This window comes from Populus nigra, chromosome 4, assembly GCF_951802175.1.
Source record: "Populus nigra chromosome 4, ddPopNigr1.1, whole genome shotgun sequence".
Lineage (NCBI taxonomy): Eukaryota > Viridiplantae > Streptophyta > Magnoliopsida > Malpighiales > Salicaceae > Populus > Populus nigra.
Genome location: NC_084855.1, coordinates 7,016,940 through 7,040,358, shown reverse-complemented (window position 1 = coordinate 7,040,358; position 23,419 = coordinate 7,016,940). Strand labels below are relative to the sequence as shown.

Here is a 23,419-nt window from a genome sequence, read left to right as displayed (position 1 = left end):
ACCTTATGAAGATTATTTTGCTTCTCAATCTGCTTTACTTTTGCTGTCACTCGTAAAGAACAAAAAAGTCACTACATTGCAGCAATTCAGGTGAAATATATATGTCTTCGCACAGTGAATCACTTATATACCACCCTTAGTTTTTTTTTGTAATGGAATTCTAAATTAATCACAAGGGTACTCCATTGAATTTAATCTGACTCAGAAACCAAGAAATGACGTTTTGCTGATACAGAAGGACAATCCAAAGAATCCCGCACGCAAAGCATTAGCCGGTACATATCTTCTCTAGCACCATGCATCATATAAATATCCGATCCCTCAAACTTAATTTGTACATTAATTATTAGAACATTTGTATATTCTCATAGTTTTTTACACCATACAAGTTAAATAGTCCCACTGATAATACTCTCTCTCTCACACACACACAGAGCAGTCATTTTTCAATAGAGACCGAAGAGCTAAAAGTTATTATGTAGCGACACCTCTAGCTAGATGTACGATCCTAGCCCTTAATTTCATGTTGATTAAGGGAATTAAGGAACTCCATCAAGTGTTTAGCATCCTAAAACTTCAAACCTGGCTTTGATTTTTTTCTCCCTGAAAATTAGCAAAAGAGGCTAAGCCTTTGCTTGAATAGTTTAGGAGGGCTTTGCTCTAGTGGATGCAGGAATTTGCAGTTAGGGCAGGTAGGAGAGGACCTGCAAAGCATCACCAACATGTGGCACTTTGTGCAAACTATCGCTAGCATTTCTTGCTGATCCTTTTCAAATGCTAACCACGATGGACGCCGTGTTAGTCCTCCTGAACTCCCATTATCTCTGCTAGATTCCTTGAACAAATCACCAAAACCCCTGATGGAGCCACCAGGATTCTGCTTTGTAATATGGTCGTGTGTATAGCTTTTCCTTTGTGATTGATCGTATGGTAGGTTTAGCTCAAGTTCTAAGCTCATATCATGATCAGGACTTGGTGGTTCGGGGCTTCCCCTTGGATCTCTTGATGTTCTCTTATGGGTCCTTGTATTATAGAAATGTATCTGCCCTGACTGCATGCAAAAGCAGATGACGAGGTCAAGAGTCTAACTAAAGTTCAGTACTAGAGTTTTACATTTAGTACACACATGTATCATGATCCAACAAATCATACTATGCAATACCTGAATATCGAGGCATCTTTGCCACTCCAGAGGTAATGGAGTCTCAAGGTGCAGCTCGATTTCAAAGAAGGATTTTCTGCTTTCTGGATTTGATCTTTTCTCGAGGATCCCTTCAGTTTGCGGATCTTCCCACTTTCTCTTCTTTGATGAATCATCAAGCCCCGGGATTAACTTTTTCCCGTTTGGAGATGGGAGTGCTTGAAAGGAGACCATGGCTTCTATTCAAAGGAACTCAACTTTCTCTCTCACTTCTAAAGTGAAGTGATCAACATGTGAAAGGTTTGGGTAGTTATACAGGCTGAGTTTGCGCTGTTTGGCCAGTCACATTACTGCAAGGGAGAATCTAATAGGGCAACTTTGAAGGCAAAGGGCCTACCTATGCATGACGTGCTATCCAAGTTGGCTCTTTGGATTACTAAACAACTCCTTAATAAAGGCCAAGATGTGAAAGGATCGATTTGGAAACCTAACCAGCGCTTCTTGGCCATTTATGCAGACCCTTAGCCTTGGTGTGCCATCATAGAAGTGCACATAAATTTTTCAATGGACCTGATACAGCTACGTCACACTGAATCATGCATTGGTCATCATGGGTTGAAATTTTTTATGTTTGGACATACAAACTCCTGGCTGTTCGAAGGACAGCGATTTACTGCACTAGTGACACACAATTTAATTACATATGGAAAAATAACGATATGAAGAAGCTATATATATTTGTTGTTGGAGCCAGAACTAGCTATGATCTTGATTTATAGTAATTAGTAAGCCAAGCCGAAAGCAAAAGCCAAAATTAAGACGAGCCATGGGTAATTTCTTGGTACTAATCCTTAATTAGATGCGGTGAGTACGTACTGAAGGAGGGGGGAGGTGTGGAAAGGATGTATTAAATGCGGGGAGTCTACAGTTGAAGAAGGTCTTTAATGCTTATGGATCTTTAATAGATCATAACTCCAACTTCCGCTATAGGGTCGCTCAAAACAGCTAAAACTTTTAAAGCCCTCAACACCCTCCTCAGCTACATATTTAAACTTCCCATGAACAAACGCTTTTAAAGCTCTTAACAGTCTCAACCATAGAAAAACCCGTGTCTGTTTTTCATTGCGTTTTGAAATTGCTTTTAAAAAAAATTAAAATTCTTCTTCAACTCACCCTTGGTGTAGGGGTTTTCATTTCCATTCCTGACACAAAATCAAGGAGAGAAAAGGAATAGAAAAGAAATATTTTTCGGGTAATAGAGAAAACATCTAGAATGCGTGCCTGCATGGTTAACCTTAAGTCATGTCCCTGGCCAAATTTCGCCAGCCTAATATAAATTGGAGAGGGACTGATCTCTCAAATAGACAACGATATGCAAGATCACATAAATGCCTGTCTGCTATATTTGATTTCAATTTTATAAGTTTGAAATCAAAAAAATTAAACTGAATCCAAAATAAAGAAACCGAGTCAAATCGAGAAAACCGAGCCAAACCGGAAAAAAACCGAGTCAAACCGAAAAAACCAAGCCAAACTGGTTTGAACCGGTTTTTTTTCTAAAATAACCGAACCGAACTGAAATCGGTTGGTTTGAACCGATTTCAGTTTTTTTTCAAAAAAAAAACGATTTGATTACTTTTTTTTTATAAAACCTAAACCGAATCGAATCGAAATTGATCACCTTTGCAAATGAGCATTAAAATCTAAAAATAAAAATATTTATTCTTAATTCATTCATGATAACTACTGAAAATATATTATAAGAAGGTAAAGATTGTAAATCTACCTAAGTTGTTCAGAGAGTCCACCTGCCTTCATTAACTAATTGAATTCACTTTAAATGCAGAATTCAAGGATGACCATTGAATCGAAACACCAACACCTCGCTTTCTTCATCACGTTCTATCTGTTAAATGTTCTCAATCCACCTCTTCTTCCCTTCATTTATGTTTTTGTTTATGTCTAGCTATCTCTCGATCTCCCTACTCCGCCTCTCCAAATTCTTAATTCAAAGATCTATTTTACTTCATCAGGATAATGAGAAGTACTGTCAGAATCTATTCTTATAACCATTAAATTATCGGTGTAAAATACTCCCAGAAAAAAGACAAAATCGAGTTACGATGTCACTTACACTTGGTTAATGTACGTACTAAATTTATTAACAGCAAAATTAAATCCAAAGTGCAAATGGGCTGGTTTTTCTAAATTCCAATGTACGAGAGTACCAAATTTAGTTTCTCAGTCCAAATAAAGAGAAATCATCACATGTTTTTGGTACACTTATATATATATATATATATATATATATATATATATATATATGATTTTTAAGTTTAGGTTTCATTCTAAAGATTTAAAATCACATGAATTTGCCATTATACAAAATTTTCTTATAAATTCTACCATTTTATTATATATTTTCTTAAGGTTTCTTCCCTTTTGTTCTATTCAATTCTGTTAAATCATGTGATTCGTGTAAAAAATATGTACATTAAACAGTTAAGATCATTGCTTGAAAAAAGATTACATATACAAAAATAAAAAAAAAATCTAAACCAGTAGAAATTTATCATTTTTTTTTAAGTGAGAATTTAGTTACAAAGATTTTTCTTTATTGAATATTTAATATTATTTTAGGAAATACCAATATAAAAAATTAGAATCTAATGAAATTTTTTTTATATAAAAAATATGAATGGTAAATTTAACCTTTTATGATTATTGTGTTATTTGAGATATAATTTGGCTTTACTAATTTGAGATTCTTCTTTACTCGCGGGTTGATGTCTTGCTCTCAAGCCCTTTGTTCTTTTTGCAAAATCCACCAAGTATCTTCATTCAAATCATCTTCTGGTCCGATGTATTCACACTTGGAAAATTTGATCTCGTTTTCTATATCTTGGTGGGGGTGTCAAATGGATTATATATGCCGCGGTCGCTAGATCAATTAATTTCCAATGCCCTTCTCTTGCCAAAGGAAAATTCCGGAGGAAGTTTTGGATCAATCTCTCTTATGGTATAGCTTGGGGTATATGGATCGATAGCGAGAAATGATTAATTTGATATTTAGTGGTCGAGCTTCTACCTGAGATAGGATTTTTTGAGGTTATTTAATGGAGGTGGTGATTTTTTGAGGTTATTGTTGCATCTGTTTATGGATCATCTAAGGTATAAGTTTGTGGGGATCTAATGTTTTAAATGCTACTTCTTAAGGTTTCGCTGATTTTGTTTTTGTGTTTGTTATAGGAGTAAGAGAAGCTTTACTTTTTCTTTTTCTTTAATTTGTATTTTTTTATGGTTAGTTTCTTAATGACTGTTTAATCAAATCCTCGATCATTATCCAAAAAAATAAAATTAGCTTTACTAAAAAATAAAACAAATAAGTTTTTGTATTTTTAATAAATATGGGTTTCTTAGTTTCACTATTTTTTTCCTTTCTTGTTTTATTTTATTTTATCATATTCTATCCTTTAATTTAATTTCTCTTCTTTCATGCAAAATATTTGTAATTAAGTTCTTACCTAGAAAAAAAATCCATTGATTGGGGTTCTTACCCGCCTTTTTAAATTGGCAATTTATTAAGCATAAAATCACAATCATGATAAAGAGATTCATCGAGTATTTTATCATTATCCTAGCTATATATATATATGTGTGTGTGGGCGTGTGTGTGAAATTTAAGCTTGGAGCCCTAGTAAGTCATTATAGTAGTTCACCGTTTTCTTTATATATATATATATATATATATATATATAGAGAGAGAGAGAGAGAGAGAGAGAGAGAGAGAGAGAGCTTTATGATACTTAAATATTTACACAGAGAGGTCTATTCTAATACTCGTGTCTCTCACTCTTTGATCATTGATTACAGTTTCGTCGATTATATTAATTTGTAGGACTACGACACCTTCCCGCTAAACCTACATTCCATGTAGCTAGCGAATGTGGAAATTCATTTAGCGACATGGATCATTAACTAATAGACTCTGCAATTAATCATGCATTTATTTTTTTTAGCCTGTTTATATAGTCGAGGTAATGACTATATTTTAAAATATATATTTTTTTAGAAATATATTAAAATAGTTTTTTTATTTTTAACCTATTAAAACAACGAAAAAAATTAAAAAAATAATTTAAAACAAAAAATAAAAATATTTAAGTTTTTTTTAAAATACAAAAATATGGTTATTTGTTTTATGATCAATATATATCAGGTGGGCCCGCTTGTTTCAGTACCTGAGCAAGTTATGCAGACGGTTGGTGGTTCCTTTTTATTTAGTTTTGCCATAAAGAGGGTAATAGATATTTTAAATTCAGGAATAAAAAGAATCGAGAGGTGTGTCAATATGTTCATATCCTTGCCATAACTTCCCTATCCGTTCCAAAACTTTAAGATAAGAAAGGTTTTTTTAAAAAAAAAAATAAAAATTGAACAACATCAATTACGGGCAGGTTAGATTTTAAACTTAATTGACATCAACCCTTATCAAAATTGTCTTCGATTTATACTTGTTCTTTTGCTATCATCCAACATATAATTATGCATTTGAATGCACGAGCATTGTTTTTTTTTTTTAAAACCAAGTTGCTGCCTGCATGCATAATTTATGTTGTTTTGGACATAAGTACAGTCGTTGAAGATTTAACTACATACTTAGGTTATCATTTTAGCTCATAAAAAGGTTACCAACTAAAATACGAGGTCAAAGTGAACTATATGTGTGTTTGTGTTGGTTATCATTGAATATTTTAACCACCATTATATATATCCACAACTACGACCACACAAATTTAGTCGAACTTCTAAACCAAACTACTAACCTTAAATCACTTCTTAATCCAATTTTGAAACTAGACAAAATTCTCTCGTATTGTTGTTATGTTTGGTAGAGTTATTCTCGCCTTTGTAAGTCTAAAACAGCATCAAGGAGAGGGGATTAGATTTTTATAAAAAATTCGATACTTTAAAAAATTTAATCCTCTAATACCTTAAATTTTCAAAACAAATATTAAATGTAAAAGAAACAAATAAATTAAGATAGATCAAGAGAGACATGATCAAGTTCAATACAAAATATTAGATGTCATAGTAAAATTTCAATCTAAGTAATAAATAAAATTACATGTACATTAATTACAACCATATTCAATCCCAAAATTATATGCAAGCATATCACTAACACTACCTTGAACTTGACTAACTATCAAATCAAGTATATTGGCAACTTGTTTAAAATAAATAAATAAAAGCTTAAAAAATTAACTCAGCATAAACAAAAACAGATAAAGAAAAAAAAATTAAAATATTTTAAGAAGGTAAAAATTAAGTGAAGAAAACTTACCACTTAATGACTTTGGCAAAGGCTAGCTCAAAGAGATTGATCATAAAATAAAGAATCTGGAAACTATTACTATCTTCACTAGTTATCACATCATAATTATTATTAATATCATCATTATCACAACAATCATCATTACTCCTAGATATTATTACTATAATAACTACCACTATAAATATTATCAACATAACTACTATCATCACTATCATTATCTCAATTATAAACCCCATAAATTTCTATATCATACTATCATCAATAAATAATAACATCAATTAATACCCTAATGGTTATCAATTAGACATTAATTTAGTTTTTCCTAAATTTTCAACAAAAACCCATAAAATACTAAAATTAGTTGAGACCTAATTAATTATGATCCATCATTTCTTTAATTCAACCCTAATTAATATCTTTTAATTATTATTAATTCCACATAAAAATCAATTTTCTTCAAATTTCTGACTTAACCATAAAATTGACAAAAAATAATTAGTATCTACTAAATTACTTATAATTTTTTCAATTCTAAAACACCTAAGTTGTAAAATTATACTCAGTTTCATCAAGTGACAAATTAAGTTTATTTTTCTCAAATCTCAAACAAACCCTAAAATACAAATCATACATTAATATAATAAAATTATCATTATAAAATAAGTAAAAAAGTCAATACAAATGCAAAGTATAAATTCTACAAATAAATTTTAATAAATTAACTTTAAATATAAATGGATGTTACAACAAAAACAACTAATTTTTCTTACTTGGTGGAGTGAAATTTGACAATAAATAAAACAAAGGAAGGGAGGTTGCATTAGCGCCAGTGGATTGGGGTGGCTGGATTTTAGAGGGGGACTATAAAAAATTAGAAGAAATTGAATTAGGGGTTTGAATTGAAATCAAAGAATTGAAGAAGAGGGGGGGGGGGATTGTCGGGTTTTAATTCCTTTTAAAATCATTAACAGAAAATTATATTGGTAATTTGACACGTTATAAATGTTGATGGATTTTTTTTATTTCATTGTTGTTTCCATGGAAAATTATATATGAAAATTTTTCATTATAATTTTTCATCGGTATAAAATGTCTACGGAATATTTTTCATCGACATGTCCTTTTTTTTAAAAAAATTCTGATAGCGTTTCAAATGGCATATGTTAAATAAGCATGCGTTTGTCGTTTTATTTAAAAAAAAAACAATTGCGCAAATGTTTATTTTTAATTCTTCCATTTGTCTATGTGCTTGATTATAATACGTATGTGTTGCTGAACTTTCCAGTAAAGAGGCAGGCTGAAGTTGCAATTGTTATTTTTGTGGTGGAAAACAAACCAGCATGGATAATGAAAGGTGCAGGTTGCTAGATGACTTGGCCTTTACGCCCAGATTTAATGTTTTTAGGCGCTGGTTTACATCTGAGGTATTTGATGCGTGGTGTTGATTTGAGCTTGGCATTGGCTTTTTTTTAATTACGCCTCCATCCTTATTGTTTTAAGCTGTTTTTGCACTTTTCGCTGCTGTTTTCCCTGCCTAGGTTCCCTATTTTTCTGGGGATTCCCACCTGAACTTAATGTTGTCAAGTGCTGGTTGCGACGATGTTATGTTGTGGATTGTTAGCGACCTGTTTTCAATGTGATTTATGCTTTGCCTTGATGAAATTGTTTTGCTGCCTTCCTCTCATTTGTTTCTGCATATGTCAACTAAACCAGAGGTGAGCTAATTAAATTTATATGTTTGCTGTGTTGTTTTTGAAAAAGGAGAACAATTCATGCTCTTGCGCACATCGCACATCGCACATTGTGCTGGTTTAGTTGAGCTGATTTCACGTTGAAACAGGCATTGTTTGCTCAGCAACTTATGCTAACCTTTCCTGTTTGTCTGTTCATTCCTTTCTCTCCCCAATTTTTCTTACACTTACTGTTATTTTGCTTCAGTCTTTTTACGTTGATATACATGCTATGTCCTGCCATGTGCACCTCTTGCAGCTCAATTTTTTTGCTTTTCATTTTTACTTTGATCAGGAATACTCATAATATCACTGCAGGACCAGTAGCTGTCCAGCTATGCCTTGGTGCTTTTGAAAAGTCTGCAGCGACTCTCTTTTTTCGTTTGCCCTTCTGCCATTTCTTCAGCAGCTTCTCTTCTCCCCCTCCTAATTACTCGTTATTTTTGCGTAACTTTGAATTATCTATTTTGATAAAGCGTAGGTTATGTTTGTTATCTGCCACTATTGTTGTTGATCTTCACGTTTTCTTGACAATTTGTCTTTCAATTAGCATTGCATTTTTTATATTATCACTTACCAAATTTTTCCTCCCCTCAAAATCTTATGGTGCTCAGGAGTATTCTCTTCTCCCTGCAACCTTGTTACATCATAGTTACTACATCAAAGCATGCGACTCTTTGTTTTGCTCTCACGCGTCTCTTCTCAGAGAAAAAAAAAAACTTGCACATAAAGGAATTAACAATTTCTTGTCTCTCAGCTGTGATCAAGAGTGTTACTCGGTTTTTTGCATTTTTTTTCCTACACCATCGTTTGAAACTGATTCAGTGCACGATTCGGATCGTAGCCCTGATCAGCTTTTTGGCAACGTATGAAGTAAGTACCACACTAAATTCTTTTTTATGACAAAATTACAAACAAAGGTGCCTTTCCTCTTTTCTGAAATTTCTACAATAGTTTGCGAAGTACATTACCAACTAGGAAACAAGTGCCAAGCCAAGTCCAAATCTTATTCTACCCAATCTCTTGACACTAGACATTGACTGGTTTGAATTCAAAGAATTTGAATACGACACAACCTCCGCTATCTTCGAAGGCCAGACCTTTAGGTCTCTAATGTGATCATTATCAATCAAATTCAAATTCTCATTCATCTTCTTGACAATAGAGCTCCCATGGAGAAGTACCACCGCATTTTCCAATTTAAGCCATATATTTCAACACCTAGCTACAACTGCCCTCCAACAAATCGACGCCAGTACCAGTGCTTCATCCACACCTCATCCATTTTTTCCAAAGGAATTCCTCTTGTCTCCGGCAAAAAAACCACAACAAAGACCGTCATCACGGCAATCCAACAGCCATAGAACAGAAATAGGCTGTGTTTGAGGTGACATAGCATGGTTAAGAAGAACTGTGATAGTACAAACGTAGCAGAGAAAGCAACGGCAATATTTATGCTTACTCCCGTGGCTCGAATTCTCATAGGAAAGATTTCACTAGGAATGAGCACGGTAAGAGGATTCCAAGACCAGCCGAAACCAGCAGCATAGATGCACATGAAAACGAGTAACAATAGGTCATAGCCCTTGGGGATCTTCTCAGTGCCTGCAGCACCTGTTGCCATATAAAGCAGAATAGACAACGCAACCTTCATAAAAAAGCCACAACATACATCAATAAAAATGTTAGAATTTGCCTTAAATTAGACCAATGTTGTGCGTATGATATTTATATGGCTACATTTTTTTTGTTAATTAGATTCATACCTGACATATGAACATTTGAATTCCACCAATTATGAATAATAATCTTCGACCATAACGATCCACCACAACCGTCGACACAAGGATTGAACCAAGGTTAACTGCACCTAGAACAATTGCTGCAGTTAAAGCGGAATCTTGTCCAGAGCCAACTGATGAAAAGACAACTGGCGTATAGAATGCCACTACACCAATCCCAGTGAATTGTTGAAAAAAGGGAATGGCGATTGCCATCACTAGGTGTGGTCTATTACGCCTCTCAAATATAGTCTTAAGAGGTTCGTGGGAAGCTTTAGCGAGTTCACTAGAGTTAACAAGATCAGCTAGTTCATCGTCCACGTTACTTTTATTTCCTCGGATTTTAATCAGAGACTGCCGAGCTTCTACGAGTTTGCCACGCTCCACTAGGCTGCTAGGCGTGTCTAGGATGCAGAGTGCACCTATTGTCATTATAGCAGCGGGCACAGAAGCAAGGCCGAGGGATAAACGCCATCCCCAGCTGTGCTTGGCCACGAAAAAATTTATGCAATTGGCTGATAACACCCCAATTCCATTAAAGAATTGAAAGCCCGTGCTGAACGCACCACGCCATTTTGGTGGCGCCACCTCTGATAGGTAAACCGGAGTTGCCTTCATTTCAACACTTGTAATATGTTAGAAAATTTGGACAATATTTTATAAACTAATTTCTGATGTGCATATAATAGGTTTTATAAACTAATTTCATTTAATAATGATTCTCATGTTAAATGTGATAAGATCCGCACCACCTTGATTAAAGAAAAATTTAATACATGATGAGTGCCCTTTCAGTCCGTCAGCAAAATTTTGTAAGATTGATGGTATACCTAAATTATTATACAGAAAAATGTCTTAACGATTTCGTTTTAGGTTTCTGATATCAGTTATCATGCGTTAGAGTGGGTTCGATTATATCAGAGGGCTTTTTTAACATGATTTTCAATTCGATATGAGAAAGTATTGGAAAGAGGTAGCCAACCTGGTTATTGAAACCAACCCCAAAGCCAAGCATGAGTCTACCCAGAATGAGCATGAGAACATTTGCAGCCAAGCCGTTCAAGGCAGCACCAGCAAAGAAGATGCAACCACCTAGCAGCATGACGTTTTTCCGACCCGTTGTAGCTATGAGGCGGCTAGCTACAGGTGATGCAACTAACCCTGCAATGTAGAGAGATGATGTGAATAATGTCAAGGCATGGCTGTCATACATACAGTACATGTTTGTGTTTTTGGCCTCTGCAGCCTGCTTCGCCACTGAAGGAAAGAATGTCTCAAGAAAGGATGGCATTGTTGTAACACCTCCTGTGAATTGACGGCATCATATTAATTAACAAATTTTGATTATACGGAATAACTCTATAGCTCTTTCCAATATCCTTAATTTTCATGCATCATTTCAATTTAATTTTTCATAGCCTACAGTACATGAGAACGATAATGCAAGCAGGGCAAGATCAAGATCAAATTAGGAGATTGAAAAGGTACGTAGTAGAGAAATATAAATTATATTTTGAAGTATCAATTAAAAATTTAAATTTTTTTATTAAGATGGTTCTTTAATATATAATATAAAAGCTTTATTAAGATGATTATTTAATATATAATCTCATTACTTTAATTTTATTTAAATATATAAGAGCGTAATATAAATTATATAATAAGATTTTCTTTAAAAGTTGAAGTTTTTATATTAAGATATTTTTTTTACACAAGATAATAACATAAACTTGTGTTCTTGGGTTTGATTTGAATTCAATTATTGTTTGATTTGATTATAAATAAAATTAATTATAATATTTGATTTAAATTTAATTGATAAATAAGTTGAAATCACATGTTTGGAAGAGATAAAATTCAATTTATTTTATTTTCTATATTACCCTCATAACCTTCATTTTATTTTTTTTATTTTACTTTTAAAAAAAAAGCTAGATAGGTATTTTAAAAAAGTTAATTTTAACATTAAATCCCTTCACTTTAAAATTGTAAATTAGAAGGGTGATCTCTTATTTATTTTTGTAGTAATTTTGGAGTTTAAGTTTTATTTGAAATTCAATTATTAACCTTAAAATAAAATTAGATTTCATTAAAACATCTAAATTGAATTTTAGAAGATTTTAAACATGTGGAAAATAAAAAGAAAAAGTATACAACAGATTAATCTGTTAAATGGACATTCTAATGAACTAGAAAGGAAAAAAAAAACATATTGAAAAAGGACAGCAAATATCCACCCGACAACAATCCAAACCCAAGACCGAATTAGAATGCCAAATGTTTTGACATGACAGAAGGATTGTTGTTCGCCTAGGTGAGAAGAAACAACTACGCAATAGGCACAATGAACCTCCCAAATGGATTAAAATGAACATTTTAAGAAGTAAGAAGGATGTATTACGTTTTGTCAAGAAACCATGTCTATCATGATTCCATGAATTAGTAGCTACCTTTTGTCAGATTGTGATTAATCAGAACATTCTGGATATACCAGGTGCAAGAGGAACAGAATTGAGGAGGGAATCAACACCCTGTGATTATACTAACTTGAAGCCTTCACTTTTTAGGTTTCAAAGCTCTGGCCACATTCAGGTTATTCATTCCACTTTAACAGCTACGTGCAATCTTCAAATATTGGTGGCATTTATTTAACCAACTCATAAGCCCTCATTTATTTGATCAATTAATATATATGAAGAACTCTTGCCATACAATTACACAGGTATGTATAGCAAGAATTGAGTACCTGAAATTCCAATGTCGTAGCCAAAAATGAGGCCGCCTGATGCAGCGACGATGCATGTTATCAACACTGACAATGTTATCTTCCCAGAATTATTATTCCCGTCTAAGTTATTGGCATCTCCAATCTCAAGGGCAACTGCCATTTCCTACGTACAGTTTAATCCTTAATTTCTTGGATTCCTAATTAACAGGAAAAGATATCAGAAATTTAATTGGAAAAACAAAAGGGATCAGAGGTTAGGCAAGAGCTTTAGCAACCAGATAGATCAGACATGCCATTGATTTAAAGAGACAGGTCTGTTGCTCTCCTACAAGGGCGCCAGAACGAGCCTAACAGAATGACAGCTCTTTACTGCTGTGCTTGACAGCAAGGACGGACGTTGGAGATACCAAAAACACAAAAAAGGCCTGTAGTTTGTTGGCAAGAGTAGACTTGTGTTATTTTCTTCGGCCTAACGAGAAACAGACAGGTTATGTAAGTACTGCTTGCGAACAAATCAGTCATGATTTCCTTGTCCGATATCGATGACATTATTTAATTTTCCTTGTGCCCAAACAGATTACATGGTTGACAAACCAATAATACCAGAGTCATCTGATGAATCGACAGCCTATTAGACCTAAACGACGTCGTTGCACCTCTTGTATCACGATAGTTTTTCTTTTGATTCTCATCCACTATTTGACCTTTTGGAAACACTGGTTTTGGGCATCACCATCCACCCCGTACTTTCTGATGTAAAGGAAGGTTTCATTCTTTTCATAGCAAAGGGTATTCGTAGGAGAAATTATATATATATATATATATATATATATATAGACGGAAGGTATTAAGAAATGGAATCAGGTCTTTGACGATCCAGTATTAGCTAGCAAGTGGGTCAGAGAAAAACAGTACATGTACAGAGCCCAGCAAGTCTGAATGGTTGGGTCACTAAAGCGGTAAGCTGGGCTAATTTTATAATTGGGCCAATAGGGTTTTTTTCAAACTCGATTACCGGGAATCAGCGACAATCATTAAAGAAACTCTCAAACCTTTTTTTTTCGTTTCCTAATTTATATATTGTGCTTATATTTGTTAGATAATTATGAATTAGCCCTTGTGTTTTTGAAAAAATAATTAATTAGTCAACATGATTTTAGAAACCAAATATTTAATCTATGTGTTTTTAAGTTTATTTATAACTAGATCCTTTCTCATGGTTTTTTTTTATCTCTGTATTTTTTTTTCTCTGATTGATAATTTTAATTTTTAAGTTTAAAAATAAAAAGATGAAAGAAAAAGAAATACATGTTATGGAAATATCGATAAGAAAATAAAGCAATTTTTAAAACAGAGAGTACTGTAAAACTAAACATGATCAACAATAATCAAAGAACTATTCAATTAATTTTGATAAATTACAAGATTAATTTATTATTGTTTACCCGCACTCTTGGCAATTGAACAGGAAACCCTTGATCACCTCCTCCTCCCCTGTCTTGCTCAAGGTCCGGAGCAACGAACTACTGCGTACTAGATGCAAAACATATAATCTTACATGATACAAACTCTTACAATGCATCAGAGATCCGTCTGGTAAGAGAACAGTGTGTAGGAGAAAAGAAAAAAGGATTTTGCTTTTGTTAATATTTCTTCCAGCATTCAATTGAGCAAATCTCAAAACCAAATTTTGTTAGGCCAGGATTTACCTCCCACTGCATCGAACAAACCGACCCCAATACCAGTGACGTTGCCACACTTCATGCATCGAGTCCAAGGGAATTCCTTTTGTCTCCGGCAAGAAAAGTACTATAAAAACTGTCATCAAGGCAATCCAACCAGCATAGAATAGGAATGTGCCAAATTTGAAGTGACACAGCATGGTCAAAAAGGTTTGTGATAGCACAAATGTAGTAGCAAAATTCACAGCAACAGTTATGCTTTGGCCTGTGGATCGAATTTTCATAGGAAATATTTCACTTGGCACGAGCCAGCTTAGGGGACCCCAAGACCAACCAAAACCAGCAGCATAGATGCACATTAAAACAAGTAATAATACGCCGTGGCCCTTGGAGATCTGCTTCGTGCCTGAAATGCCCGTGGTGACAGCCAGCACTATGGTCACCGCAACCTTCAAAAAATGCATCTTAAAATGTTAAAATCTTCCTTAAGCCAATGTGCATGTGCTTAAAAAACCACATTTGATGGTTCATACCTGACAGATGAACATTTGAATCCCTCCAATTATGAACAAAAATCTTCGACCATGCCGATCAACCATCCCCGTGGACACAAGGATTGAACCAAGATTAACTAATCCTAGCACAATAGCTGCAATTAATGCCGAATCGCTTCCAAAGCCAACTGATTGAAAAATAACTGGCGCGTAGAATGCAATGATGTTAATCCCAGTTAGCTGTTGGAAAAAAGGTATAGCAATTGACATCACCAGGTGAGGCCTATACTGCCTCTCCAATATGGTCAAAAAAGTTTCCTTTTTGGCATCTTTTGCCATTTCATTGAACTTAAGAAGATCAGCTAGTTCAGCATCCACGTTACTGTTGATTCCTCGAACTTTGGTCAGAGATTGTCGAGCTTGTTCAACCTTGCCACGCTCCACCAGGCTACTTGGCGTATCTGAGATGAAGAGCGCACCAATTGTCATTATAGCAGCGGGTACAACGGCGAGGCCGAGGGAGAAACGCCATCCCCAGCTATGCTTCGCCATTCCAAAATTTATGCAATTGGCTGCTACTACCCCAACGCCAATAAAAAACTGGAAGCCAGTGCTGAACGCACCACGCCATTTTGGAGGTGCTACCTCTGATAGGTAAACAGGAGTTGCCTTCATTCAAACACACGGTAGTAACTTTAGTGAAGAACAACTAAATTGTAAAACTCAAGGTTCATATAGCCCTCTAGGCGAGGAGACTTTTCTCTCGTGTAAAGTTGAATTATAGTTTTGGAGTTAAATTACATTTCAAAGGGCTTTTCAACATGAGTTTCAACTGCCTAATCCAAGTCCAAGAAAGGATCCACTAACCTGGTTAGTGAAACCAACCCCAAATCCAAGCAAAATACGACCAAGTAGGAGCATGGCAATATTGGCAGCGCCACCATTGATGGCGGCACCGGCAAGGAAAGTGCAGCCACCGATCACCATGGTGTTCTTGCGGCCCACTGCTGCAGTGAGGCGGCTAGCTACAAGGGAAGAAGCTAGCCCTGCTATGTAGAGTGATGATGTGAATGCTGTTAAAACTTGGCTATCAAATTGACAATACATGTTTGTTTTGACCTTTGTTGCCTTTCTGAATACCTCAGGGAAAAATTTAATTAGAAATGGTGCCATTGTTGTTACACCTCCTGCATAATGACGGAATAATCATATTCAGAGCAGTTGATTTGAGTGAGAAAAAATGGATTCAAGGGTGTGCTCCACCCAGATTTTTATGCCCCCATTGTAAATAATAATAATAATGGGTATTTTTGCTTATTAACACGAAATAACATAGGTGAAAATAATTTGTGAAATAACTATACATATCCAATTAAAAAACAAAACATTTAAAGCTATCACATGTAAAAAACATAATATATATATATATTAAATGAGCTAGCATAAATTAAAATTAAAGAAGATGAGAAAGAAAAAAGAAACAGATCATGTAGATACATTAAAGTTTTAATTACTACATCATCTGTATAATAAAAAAAATCTTGAGGAGACGAATTCAATAATATCAAAAAATATACCGGAGTGGGTCATATTCTTTATCCAAAGACAAATGAATCACCCACTGTGTGTGACCCACTTAAATAAATTTGTCACTGAAACATTTTTTGAGTAAATTTTTATACTTTCAAAACAAGATATACATAAAGGATAGGTATCCAAAAATATTATTTTTTATTTTTTATCTTCAAAATAATTCTATAAAAAACTTTTAATTTCAAACTTGTCTGGCTAATGCATGTAAGGATAAAAAAAATTTATCATAATTTTAAAATTTGATTTGAAAATCGATTTTTGGCAAGACTCAGGTCATGAGTTAAGAGGATCAATTCAAATTAATCTCATTTTAAAAAAATAAAGTCAAAACAACATTGTTTTGACAAAAAAAAATTAGCAATTTTTTTTTATAAAATCAAGTTAGTTCAATTATTTCTATTTTTTTTTAAAACGCAAATCATTACTGACTCCGAGTCAGTTTCCACGCTATCTTCATCTTTTTTCTAACGCTACCTAGTAAATTATCATTTTAGTATTTGTTACTTTGTTTTGTTTTGTGCGGTTGAATTTTACAATGCACCACGAGTTTTAGAATCCAAATCAAATTCAGCTACCTCAATATGAACCATCGTATACCACCTAACTATGCAGCTCCCTTTCGCAGCCTCTCAAAATTCACCGAACCATGTTCATAAATTTCTACTTTCTTGATATTTTACAAAGGTTGCATGAATCCAGGTAATTCAAATTACCGACAATCTGCTTTCATATGTATTATTAAATTAAATAACAGTAGGATGGTCAGAAAAGTTTAGCAAAAAGCATTCCGGATGCTTGTAGCCTTGGACTTTCCCTAAATCGGGGCAGGATAGCGATATTAAATTTTTGCTATAGAGGTATCCCGCAAAACTTGTAATTTAAACGATGGGATTGAGATAGATAAATAAAAAAAATAGAAAAAATCATAAAGTCTAATATTAAAACATTTTAATTTTAAATAATAATAAAATAATAATTAATTCTCAATTGATAAATATTGAAAAAAAATTAATTAAAAAATCTTGACAAGGTAAATCCAACTAAAAACAGTAAATAAAAATACCCAAAACAACCCTGGTCATTTTAAAAATTCACAAAAAATCATCAGAGGTAAATAAAGAAAAAGCATAGCATAATCACTAATAATATAAATGTTTAATGGTGAAATTGATAAAATATTTATTAAAATATAAAAATTCTCCTGGGTTAACTTGATATTAATAAAAAAAACTACAAAACCCCTTAAACATAGTTATGATAATTTTGAACCCAAGAGTAATAAAGTAATTAAACTTTAATAAAAAGTAATTTTTTAATACTAAACATTTATTAAAATAGAAAAATGCCCATGAGTTAACTTAGACATTAATGAAAAAAAATTAAAATTAAAATACCTAAACATCCTTGAAAGATAGTCTTGTTAATTCTGAGCCCAAGGTAATTAAACAATTTAACTTTAATTATATATATAAAAAAAGACATAGAAGCCATTGGGCTTAAGACTTTTTTTTTCCTGTAATTTAATTGTTTTAAAAAATTAAAAGGATTAATCTACCTCAAACAATTTAAAAATAAATAATGGTAAAAGTACTATCCTACACCAAAATTCTAGTCCAATGGTTTTCTTAGTCATAAACAAATTTGTCGGAACACTAACACTATTCTAATAAAAAGTATAACGATTCAAGGGATATAATAATTATAGTTTTTAAATCCGACCTGAACCGACAAATCAATTCGAAACTCGGTCTATTCAGGGTTAAAACCGAGTTAGATTAAAAAAGATAAGGAAAGAAAAAATTCAGTGTGATCTAGTTGACCCGATAAGACTCGGTCAAAAACTCAGTTACAACCCATTGATTTTTTTTTTACTAAAACGATGTCATTTTGATTTTACAAAAAATTTGACCCGGTAACCCCGTCAAAACCTGGAATCCGGGCCTTGTATTGGGCTGGCCACCGGGCCAGGTCTAAAAACTATGGCTAGAATAACTTCCCTTTCCCCTGAATTTTTTGTTAATATTTTTTTTAATTCTATTTAGAATAACACGCAAAGCAATATCATTGATCAGAAAATATGAATTAGCTCCACTATCAATTTAACTTCTGGCCTCTAAACATGCGCGGATTTGATTTGATTTCGAAACGGCCAACAAAGTTTATGCATAACATCAAAACAGGCTATGAAATCTGACAAAAGAAAAAACTGCATATATAGCTTGTTACGTGATATATAGATTACTGACCCCATAACAATCTTAAAAACATGAATTCAAAGTACCTGAAATCCCAATGTCATAGCCGAAAATGAGACCACTTGATGCAGCAACGATGCAAGTGATCACCACCGGCACAGTTATCTTACCGTTAAAGCCACTGGCAGGTCCATTGGCAACAAAACCTCCTCCGGCCATTTCCTCCTTTGATTAACTCCTCCTCGGAGTCCAAATTAACAAGGGAGGAGCACCTGTTTGAGTCGAGAGAAGGTGCTTAATTAGTAGGAGCACCTACTGAGGTCAAGGGAGAGAGAGCTTAATCAGTCCGAAGGCAACTCAGCATCCAGCTGTGAGAATACTTATATAATCAAATATTCAAATGGTTGGAGCACCACTTGTCCTTTTGTGCCTACAGGAATGACAAGGACATGTCTAGGATAATTTTAAGTTTGAAAAACTAGCCATGAGCTAAATGTATATTACATTTACGCCTATCACAATTAATTTACGTGCTCAAACGTCCGCGTCATGTAGCAACTAGTCGTTAGTATTATTGTGTTATTATTTTGGTTGGAAATGCTGGTAGGTTTATCATCAGTTTTCTCTCCTTCCTTCCTGGCTGCGCCATGTTCCTATGGAACTACGCCTCTCTTTTTTTTTAAGAAAAGAGAGGCAAAAGAATTCCTTATTTCGATCTTTTTATGTAAACGTTCCTCTATATTTAGTGACAGAAGATTCTACCAGATCTAAGTTTACTTTGTTGTAATAAATAATAAACACCAATTTAAGTAATCATCGTATTTTATTGACACACAAACGCTCTAGACAAAAATTTTAACCAAAGAAACTCGCAATCTCTTGTAACCATGTATATGACTTTTAGATGCTCTGATGTCCAATCGCCTGAAGGACTGGAAGATGGTAGTTGGTCCCGACTCACGAGGAAAGCATGCACCTTCCATTCTTCTTCCATGGTTTGTTCTGGATCATGAAACCAGCTTTTCCAGAACGCAATTTGGTTACACCGAATTCTTTTAAATTTTATTTTTTATTTTTTTATTTAAAATAAAAAATAATTCTAATTTCAAAAATAATTTTTAAAAAATTTTATTTTAATATATTTTTAAGTGAAAAGGGATTTAAACCGCTAATTGTGTCCCATGCATTTCCCAACATATTATTATTATTAATTAATTCATTAACATCAACTAATTGAGGAGGGAAATTAAATATTCCTCTCTTCTCTATTTATTAAAATTTTTTTTTGTAAAAATTTTATTTTATTTTATTTTTTAATATTAAGTTTGTTTACATTGATCTCATGATTCAAGTTGTAGTTTTGATAAGATATCTCAAGTTTTTTTAGTTGATCGTTTTTCTAATTTTATTTTTTAACGGGTTAACTCATGGTTTTTTTTTCTTGTATTTTTAGAGGAGGTGTATTCAATATTCCCTCCTCCGATAGCCTTGTTCATTTAAATAGTGTTTTTTTAAAAGTTTTTTTAAATTTTATTATTTAATATTAAAATTGCTTGTTCTGGTCTTTTTACTCGGGTTGCGATTTTGGGGGACAACTCGAGCTTTCTTAGTCCTTTTTTTAGTTGTTTTATTTTCAATTTTATTATTTGGCGAGTTAACTCGGTTTTTTTTTTTTGTTTTTTTTCTTCCAGTCTCATCCTTCATTATTTTATTTATTTGGAATTAGACTTTATAAATTTTTTCCATTTGTTTTCTATAAGGTTATCTCCGACTCATTACCTGAGTGACGAGGTTGACGGGTTAACTTGTGTTGAATCAAGTTGTTTTTCTATATATTTTTTTCAATTTGATCCTCCAACATTGTATTGGTTGAGAATTGGACTTCATAATTTATTTTGATTTACTTTCTATCAAATTATCCAATCACACGACTCGGGTTGTAAGCTGGACACGTGAACTCGAGTTGACTCGAGTTGTTTATTTTTTGGGTTTTTTTAAATTGTTTTTTTCTTTAATTTTATAATTCAATACTGAGTTGATTAAGAATTGAGTTTTATAATTTGTTTTGATTTGCTTTCTATAGGGTTATCATGTTGTTTGGATTTCGAATTTGGTAGGTTAATATAAATTGATGTAGGTTGATCCAATATTTTTTGTCTTGATATTTTAAAAAAAGTGTCATCTTAAAATGTTTTTAGTCAAATTATGTTTTTAACGATCATTCGATTTATCTTTAAACCCACCAAATTTATCGGGTTATATTGAATCAAACTCTACACAATTTAATATTTTTTCTACGAGAAAACATATTAGAAACATTAGTATTTTTTACATTAAAAAAATAATATGACTCGCAATATACAACAAGCTAATGATATAGTTATATGCATATGCTCTTGCCCTTTGTTTATTGATTTTATCTTTTTTACTCTGGCTTTTATTAAAGTTTCTGTCTACTTGTATGCTACATGTCAAAAATCTTTATATCGAGATATAATAAAAATACATGTGGGATTTGAAGAAATTATCGGAAATTAAAAGTAAGAAAAAAATACACGAGAGTAAACCAATTGGCCAAATACTACACATACATGTCCCTTTTTTCATAGCATTAATATACAATGGATTCAGTGAAAACTAAGCGAAGCATCCAAACCAAAAACCAAGTCAGCATTGAATTAAGGATTGAACTCAAAGAAAATTAATCATACACTGAACTCGTAGACATTATAAATACACTTTGGTTATTTATAACATGGCTAGAAAATAGTTTAGAATTTACATAAAAAAATTAGAGAATCTCAAATTCTACTTTCTATGTTTGTGAAAAATAAAAAGGTTTATCCATTTTTCAATAATTCTCGAAATTCTTTGCTCCAATTGATTCAAATCATTAATATTTTGTTCAAAATAGACCTATAAAAACATCTTATTGATCTTTTGTATATGGATTTCTTTCTTTATTAATAGACTTTTTTATCTTCAGTCCATTTTCTTTGCTAAAATACTTGATGATGTTTCAAAATTCAAAATACTCAGGAATATGTTTTTTTAATGGTTAAATTATGAGTTAAGTAAGATAGTTTATTTTCCATGGTTTATGAAACTTGTAACTTTTTGTAGAAATTCTATAATATGCAAATTAATCATTTTTTGGTGGGATTTGAGGATTCTTGAATAATAAAATTAATAACCTTTTAGCAAACGGTCACAATAAATAAGAGAATGAACATTTGTTCTCAAGAACAAGAGTGTTTGTTCCTAATTTCAATGTGAAAAATGATATGAAATTAAGAAAATATTTTTACAGAGAATAAAGATTACGAACCTTTTATCTAGGTGATTCATGGAGTATTTATAACCCTTGAATCTTGTCACTTTGTTAGAGTGGAGGTGTTAGAGAGTCATGTCCTCTTAATAACATTAACGATAGATAAATATCCCCTACACAATATTAAATGATGGACGAATATCTTTTACACAATATTAATGTTGATGAAATTATGGTAGGCCCTCCAAAGACTTTTATACATATAGAGATGTAAAGAGATGAATATCATTGACATTAACCTTTTATATTAAAAGGCATAAGAATAAACAAATGAATCCTTGTAGTCCAACACGGGGGCATATAATGATCGCCAGACTCATACCTACTTGGGCTTGACACGATGCCAAACTCACAAACGATGGGTCTGGTAACTTGGCAGACCCATGTTCTCCCGGGCTCAGCGTGTAGCTGAACCCAATGATATTGAATTTGACAACTTACTAGACCCATGACTACTTGAGCTCAACAAGAAGTTGAACAAAGTGATATAAGATCCATGCCCGTTTGAGTTTAACTCGTAACTGAACCCAATAATGTTGGGGTTGACAACTCACTCGACCCATGTCTACTTGAACTAGGTGCTTAGCTAAACCTAGGAAGTGAGATCCATGTCTGTTTGAGCTTAGCACATAGTGGAATCTAATGACATTGGGTCTAACCACTTTCTAGACCTATATTTGCGTGGGCTCAGCGCGTAACTGAACTTAATAATGTTAGGTCTGGCAACTTTTCAGACCCCTGTTTGACTGGGCTAATCGCGTAGCTAAACTCAATGACATTCAGTTTGAAAGCTTTCCAAACACATGCTTACTTGAGTTCGGCGCATAACTGAACTTAATGATATCGAGTCTGACAATCCGCCAAACCCATACCCACCTAGGTTTTGCTCTTAATCACACTCAAAAGTGTTGTGTCTGAATGCGAGTTAGATCCATGATATTGACCCTGATATTATATCAAAATTAAATATGTTGGGTATGACATAAATTCTATCCACCTATCATGAGTATCACTTTATCTTTAAACCTTTTAAATAAGGATCCAGACTAAAAATTAAAATTTCAAAATATACTAATACATCAAAATCCAATCTCACGTGTTTGCTGCATGCTTAGGTTAGAAATGTATAAAAACCTTCTGAACAATCATCGGTTTTCATTGATACCCCAGAGAAATATATACATAATGAACTATGATGTATTTAAATTAGAATCCATTTTATGATCATCACATTTGGAACTTCGCATTTGTGACCGCTAAATCAACTAAAAAAACTATTAAAACAATCCTCTTAACCTTTAAAAAAATCATTTTAAAAATCAAACAAAAAGAAAAGAGTTTTTAGTTTTCCAATTCAAGATTCAAAATTGGAAATTCCTCGGTTTTGAAACAACTAGATCAGATAA

General features: G+C 33.1%; 3 protein-coding genes across 3 annotated transcripts; all 3 read right to left on the bottom strand.

Moving 5' to 3' along the window:
- Positions 1-312: 312 nt before the first annotated feature.
- Positions 313-1,475, bottom strand: LOC133691837 (protein CURLY FLAG LEAF 1-like). The gene is made up of 2 exons (XM_062112443.1): positions 1,163-1,475; positions 313-1,051 (listed from the first exon to the last, which is right to left on the bottom strand). The coding sequence occupies exons 1-2, from the start codon at positions 1,373-1,375 to the stop codon at positions 611-613; spliced, it is 654 nt and encodes a 217-aa protein (XP_061968427.1). The 5' UTR covers positions 1,376-1,475; the 3' UTR covers positions 313-610.
- A 7,624-nt stretch (positions 1,476-9,099) lies between these two features.
- LOC133690558 (sugar transport protein 5-like) lies at positions 9,100-13,515 on the bottom strand. The gene is made up of 4 exons (XM_062110783.1): positions 12,737-13,515; positions 10,973-11,295; positions 9,976-10,602; positions 9,100-9,857 (listed from the first exon to the last, which is right to left on the bottom strand). The coding sequence occupies exons 1-4, from the start codon at positions 12,876-12,878 to the stop codon at positions 9,435-9,437; spliced, it is 1,515 nt and encodes a 504-aa protein (XP_061966767.1). The 5' UTR covers positions 12,879-13,515; the 3' UTR covers positions 9,100-9,434.
- A 529-nt stretch (positions 13,516-14,044) lies between these two features.
- LOC133692733 (sugar transport protein 5) lies at positions 14,045-19,048 on the bottom strand. The gene is made up of 5 exons (XM_062113863.1): positions 18,769-19,048; positions 15,762-16,081; positions 14,934-15,563; positions 14,428-14,849; positions 14,045-14,311 (listed from the first exon to the last, which is right to left on the bottom strand). Exons 1-5 carry the CDS (start codon positions 18,899-18,901, stop codon positions 14,290-14,292), a joined length of 1,527 nt encoding a protein of 508 aa, XP_061969847.1. The 5' UTR covers positions 18,902-19,048; the 3' UTR covers positions 14,045-14,289.
- Positions 19,049-23,419: the final 4,371 nt, after the last annotated feature.

Coding starts and splice junctions, on each gene's coding strand:
- LOC133692733 (XM_062113863.1), bottom strand. CDS start 18,901: ATGGCCGGAGGAGGTTTTGTTGCCAATGGACCTGCCAGTGGCTTTAAC. Junction 15,564..15,761: donor GGGTTGGTTTCACTAACCAG/GTTAGTGGATCC, acceptor GTTTGAATGAAG/GCAACTCCTGTTTACCTATC. Junction 14,850..14,933: donor TTCAAATGTTCATCTGTCAG/GTATGAACCATC, acceptor CATTTTTTGAAG/GTTGCGGTGACCATAGTGCT.
- LOC133691837 (XM_062112443.1), bottom strand. CDS start 1,375: ATGGTCTCCTTTCAAGCACTCCCATCTCCAAACGGGAAAAAGTTAATC. Junction 1,052..1,162: donor AAAGATGCCTCGATATTCAG/GTATTGCATAGT, acceptor TTTTGCATGCAG/TCAGGGCAGATACATTTCTA.
- LOC133690558 (XM_062110783.1), bottom strand. CDS start 12,878: ATGGCAGTTGCCCTTGAGATTGGAGATGCCAATAACTTAGACGGGAAT. Junction 11,296..12,736: donor CTACGACATTGGAATTTCAG/GTACTCAATTCT, acceptor GTCAATTCACAG/GAGGTGTTACAACAATGCCA. Junction 10,603..10,972: donor GGGTTGGTTTCAATAACCAG/GTTGGCTACCTC, acceptor GTTGAAATGAAG/GCAACTCCGGTTTACCTATC.